General features: G+C 36.8%; 1 protein-coding gene across 1 annotated transcript; it reads left to right on the top strand.

Annotated features, from left to right (window-relative positions):
• The first annotated feature begins 740 nt into the window (after nucleotides 1-740).
• Nucleotides 741-3,491, top strand: LOC133814782 (uncharacterized). The gene has a single exon (XM_062247699.1). The coding sequence runs from the start codon at nucleotides 741-743 to the stop codon at nucleotides 3,489-3,491; it is 2,751 nt and encodes a 916-aa protein (XP_062103683.1).
• The last annotated feature ends 2,456 nt before the right edge of the window (nucleotides 3,492-5,947 follow it).

The raw sequence follows: 5,947 nt of genomic DNA, 5'->3' as shown, positions 1-5,947 counted from the left end.
AGGTAAGGCTTGATAAAGCTTTGGTTTCTAGCTCTTCGTTGAATTTGTTTCAGAATGCAAAGCTTTATAATTTAGAGATCACTTCGTCCGATCACACTCCTCTTTTGTTAGTCCCTGCTGACTGTCATGCTGGGCCTCGAACTTATTCTTTTAAATTTGAAAACGCCTGGCTTCGTGAACCATCTTGTAAGCAAGTAGTGAATGATGTGTGGGTAAGTTGTGTGGGGAAGAAAATAAATGAAAAAATCAAGGCTTGTGGGAAAGTGTTGGGTATATGGGGTCGTGAGTTCACTGGGGCTTTTAAAAAAAAGAATTCATGAGTGCAAGGAAAATATTAGAAGGGTTAAGGGCAATCGTGATGAGGAGTCTGTTAAGTTTTTTGAGGCTGAGCAGAGGAAGTTGTTTGAGGTGTTAACTCAGAAGGAAGTTTATTGGAAGCAGAGGTCTAAACAGTTATGGCTCAATGAAGGTGATAGGAATAGCAAATTTTTTCATGCTAAGGCTAGTGCTAGGAAGCGTAATAATTCTATAGCCAGGTTGAAAAATGATGGTGGTGATTGGGTTGATTGGAGTAATGGACTCGGGGATGTGATGGTCACTTATTTCAAAAATTTGTTTGCTACTTCTGGTGTTGATGTTGAGCAGTAGTTAATGGTATTAATCTGAAGGTTACCAATGCTCAAAATGACAGCTTGCTAGAGGCTATTGACCCAAAAGAGGTGAAGGCGGCTTTATAGCATATGCACCCAGACAAAGCTCCGGGCCCTGATGGAATGAGCCCAGGTTTTTACCAAAAATATTGGGATATAGTAGGAGGGGATGTGGTGGAGATGGTTCGGGATTTTTTTGAAACGGGGGTTTTACCAAGAGAGGTGAATGATATAAATATAGTCTTTATTCCTAAGAAAAAGACTCCTGAGCAGATGGGAGATTTAAGGCCAATATCATTGTGCAATGTGGCTTACAGGGTGTTAGCTAAAGTTTTGGCAAATCGTATGAAGAACATTATGACAGACATTATCTCCGATAATCAGAGTGCGTTTATCCCTGGAAGGCTGATATCTGATAACATTATGGTGTCTTATGAGGTGATGCATTATTTGAAAAGAAAAACTAGTGGAAAAGTTGGATATATGGCCTTGAAGCTTGACATGAGTAAGGCATACGACAGAGTTGAGTGGGCGTTTCTTGGTGCTATAATGGCTCGGTTAGGCTTTCATGAAAGGTGGGTTAGTTTGATTCTTACTTGTGTATCGTCAGTAAGGTATCAAATCACGCATCAAGGGCATGTCATGGGTCCTATTTTGCCAACAAGAGGAATTCGACAAGGAGATCCATTGTCTCCTTATTTATTTCTCTTATGTGCTGAGGGTTTTTCTTCACTTGTTCATTTGTATGAAAGGAGCAGACTGTTACAAGGGTGTAAGGTTGCTAGGGGGGCACCTGTTATATCTCACATGTTGTTCGTCGATGATAGTTACATGTATTTCCAAGCAACGAGTGACTCTGCAAGAAGAGTTCTTGACCTCCTACACACCTATGAAAAGGCTTCTGGGCAGCAAGTAAATATGGCTAAATCCTCTGTCTTTTTTAGTTTAAATGTTGGGGATGATATCAAAAATGAGATTTGTTCTTTGCTGGGAATTCAGGAGGCCGATGACAATACTTTCTACTTGGGTTTGCTCACTATCATGGGAAGAAATAAGAATGTTGTGCTGGGCTTCTTGAAGGAGAAAATGCAGAAAAGAATTACTAGTTGGGATGGAAAATTGCTTTCAAGGGCGGGAAAGGAAGTTCTAATAAAAAATGTTGTTCAAGCTCTTCCTACATATGCTATGAGTGTTTTCTTAATTCCTTTGGGAACTTGTAAGGAAATTGAAGGAATGATGGCGAAGTTTTGGTGGCGATCCTCTTCTACTCAGGGAAATGGGATTAATTGGATGAGTTGGGAAAGATTGGCTCGCTCAAAGGATGTAGGTGGGATGGGTTTTCGCAACTTGCGAGAGTTTAATTTAGCCATGTTGGGAAAGCAAGCTCGGAGATTAGTTGTGAGACCGGATTCACTTGTTAGTAAAGTGTTTAAAGCAAGATACTTTCCTAAAGGTGAATTTCTTGAAGCTGAATTAGGGTCCAATCCTAGTTACATTTGGAGAAGCATTTTTGAGACGAAAGCTATTATTAAAAAGGGGCTCAGAAGAAGAGTGGGGACGGGAAGCACTACCAGAATATGTTTGGATCCGTGGCTGCCTGTTGAAGAACATCCTTATGTTACTTCTGAGTTGCATGGTTTGGAAGATAAGTGTGTGGACAGTCTTTTCATGGTGAACCAGCGAACTTGGGATGAGGAGGTTGTTCGAGATTTATTCAATGATCGGGATAGATTGGCAATTCTTAGTATACCACTGGGTATTGCCAGCGAGGGTGATGTTTGGTATTGGGGCTTGGATAGAACCGATTTGTACTCTGTCAAGAGTGCTTATAGAATGATTCATGGTGTTAATGATGGGAATGGGGAGGAAACTTCTTTTTGGAGAAAGTTTTGGCTGCTGCAAGTTCCTCCAAAGGTGAAGAACACAGTTTGGCGTGCTATCATGGGCTGTCTTCCTACCCGTGTGCAACTTCGAATTAAAAAGGTACAAGTTTCTTTGTTTTGCCCTTTCTGTGAGGTGTACAATGAAACTATGTTGCATTGCTTGGTTACTTGCTCTTTCTCTCGAATGTGTTGGGTTTATGCTGGTTTGGACAATTATAATGGTGATGTTGTTACGTTTGGATCGTGGATACGGGGGGTATTGGGTCGGGTTGATGTTGGTGTTGCTGCTCTTGTACTGATGATTTGTTGGTCGTTATGGAATGCGAGAAATGGTATTGTGTGGCAGCAAAGGACTAGCTCGGTTGAGTACATTGTTAAGTCTGCAAGAATTTATCTTGATCAATGGCTAAAAGCTCAAGATAACAATTTCTTTCTGTCATTGGGACCTACCTATCCTGGTGATGGTTTGGAGCTTTGGACAAAACCTGATGTAAACAGTGTCAAGATAAATATTGATGCAGCTATATTTACTAATGAATTCAAACTTGGTTTGGGAGCAGTGGTTCGTGATCACCAAGGTGTTGTTTTAACATATCGGTTGTGGTGCAAGCAAGGCAATTTGCAACCTGATGTGGCTGAAGCAATGGGATTAAAGGAGGTCCTTAGTTGGATCAAAACTGCACAATGGCAACAAGTGGTAATTGAGATGGATAGTTTGGTGGTTGTGCAAGCTGTGAGAAGTTCTATTTACATGCCTTCTGTTTTTGGTTCAATTATTAATGATTGTAAATTACTTCTCTCAGAGTTATCTTTTGTCAGTTTGTTCTTTGTAAAGCGATCTGCGAATAGAGCCGCTCATACAGTTGCTAGAGCCGCTCTTTTTACTGCTGATTGTATTTTTTCTGATGTTGATGCTACCTCGGAGTTATTCTCTGTTTTGGTGGCTGATTTGAGATGAATAAAATTTGAGATGTCTTTCAAAAAATTACTCCTCAACCTTCTAGCTACCATATATGTGAAATATTTAAACTTATGTCCTCTAATTTTTTGTTTAGATGGAAAAGGACAAATGAGATGCAAACTAGTATATGGGAGATGCAAGAGAGCGAATAAAATGATAATGCAAACTAGTATGTGTGGATGGTAAGGTTCACTATAAATTTTCTAGGTTTGAGCATACGTGAGGAAGAAGAGAACATGGTAGAGAGAGAAAATTAATATTTAATTATTTTTATTATAATTATTTTTTTTAAAAGTTTTACTATTTTTTAAAATATTTACATATTATTACTTTTAAAAAGCTTCCAACTATACATTACCCCTTGTTCAGGAAACTCTTGGGTATCTACAACTAGCAACCAAGATAATAGTACCCATGCTCCGCGAGGAGAGTCCTCTTGAGGGCATACATATGTTAAGAATTTATAGTTTACAAACTTTAAATCAACAATGAATAAATAGAATTAACTTCTATAGTGCACTATTTTTTTTATTAATTTAAATGCTTTATTTTTTTATTTATTATTAAGTGTTAGGAAATTATTTTTAATTATTTGTTAGAAATTATGTGAATTTAATTTTTGTTAATTGTTTTATTTCATTATTCTATTTTAAGAGTTTTCTTGAGTTTTGTTTGGGTGCACTAAGGTGCATGGTTAGTAGAGATGCACTTGAGCACTTGTGTATGTGCATGTACATGGTATGCATGGTGAGCATGCAATAGACTACTATGTATTTTCTCATTTTATTAAAAAGGAGAAATACGAAAGAAAAAAAGTTAAGTGGTAATGATTTGTATCAAAATGGGAAAGTAGGATCTTGGTGTATGTGTGTGTGCTAGCCGTGTATAGAGAGAGAGAGAGAGAGAGAGAGAGAGAGGCAAGAGTGCTCGATCAAGGCTAGGGTGGGTGTAGAGAAAAGTTTCCATTTTGAAGACAATCCAATCAAGTCATAGCTGTCAAATTTCATGAATTGTGGGAGAGGGAATCAAGGGAAGGGAAGTGAGGCAATGATTTTGGGAAATTGCCTCTTAGGTTTTGGCTAGGGTATGCATAAGCTCTAGGTTTCCTCTTTCTTTTCTTCTTCACGCTTTCTTCTTCCTCTGATCACCATAGCGGCCACCCAAAACCAAGGAGAGAAGCTTGTCTCTCATTTCTTTCTTTCCATCCATATAAGGAAGGCTAGGGTTCAAAATTCCAAAGGGGTAGAGGTAAAGTATTGTTCTTGTCATTTCATTATTTCCATTCTCCTTCTAATTTCTAAGACAAAATGTGATGGGGCTTCGTTGAACTAGGTTCCTTGTGTGGTGCTAGCAAATGATTCAAGAGAATATGCTTGTATTGAATTCGGTCAAACAACCCAAGAGGATTAAGGTTTTCGAGTTTAGAAAAGGTATGATGGTGTTTTTTTTTCCTTCTCCTTACCTTTCTATCTGAAATTCTAAGATATAGATACTTTGGGGTGTTTCGCATCTAGGTCTTCGAGACAAGCAACGAGGGTGTCAAGAAACATATTTCTAGAGTTTTGGGCTAAGCAAAGTGATCAAGAGGTTTATGCTTTTGTTTTGTATATGTTGATTTTGGTAGTTTTGATGGGTTGTTTTGAGGGTTGGCTTCAGCCAAGCATTTGTAGAGGGTATTATTATTATTATTATTATTATTATTATTATTATTATTATTATTATTATTATTATTATTATTATTATTATTATTATTATTATTATGTTGCTATGTTGATATCATGTGTTGATAAGATTGTATGGATGAAGGCACATTGGGTTTTAATTGGAAAATTGAAAGAAGAATGGGATCTGGTGTGTGTTTCGGCCTAGATAAGTTTAGGGTTCTTGATGTTTCTTTTGAATATTGATAAATAAGCTCATCAAATTGAGTGTATGTTTATGATGTATTATAGATCAAAGCATGCTAGGGTTTTATAAGTGTTGTGGTTGTGTTTTTGGTAACCTAGGGTTCTTATGTGTAGCGCACCAATTTTTTATTTTATTTTATTAATTTTGTGCTTTGTTTTATTTTTAATTGTTCAGTGTTATAAATTATTTTTATTATTGTTTGAATTGTTTGGTAGAAATTGTGTAAATATAATTTTTAATTATTTTATTTATTAATTAATTTAATTTGTGAATAAAATGAATTTGATTGAATGCATCAAGGTGCATGGTAGGTAAAGATGCACCTTAGCAATTGAGTGTGTGCATGTGCATGGTGTGCATGCAATATTTTTCTACACATTAATTTCATTTTATTGGTTTAATTTTTTATTTAATTAAGAGATTTAAAAAGAAAATAAAAAAGGGAAATAAAGAGAGAAGGCTCTAGAAGGCTTGTGTTCACACAAGAAAAAAATTAGAAAACAAATGGTGACAAGGGATAGAGTTGTTATTTTTGAATTCCCGTA

This window comes from Humulus lupulus, chromosome 2, assembly GCF_963169125.1.
Source record: "Humulus lupulus chromosome 2, drHumLupu1.1, whole genome shotgun sequence".
NCBI classification, from domain to species: Eukaryota; Viridiplantae; Streptophyta; class Magnoliopsida; order Rosales; family Cannabaceae; genus Humulus; species Humulus lupulus.
This window is presented reverse-complemented; position numbering and strand designations above follow the sequence as displayed.

Excerpts from the sequence above, each read along its gene's own strand:
- LOC133814782 (XM_062247699.1), top strand. The coding sequence starts at position 741 with ATGCACCCAGACAAAGCTCCGGGCCCTGATGGAATGAGCCCAGGTTTT.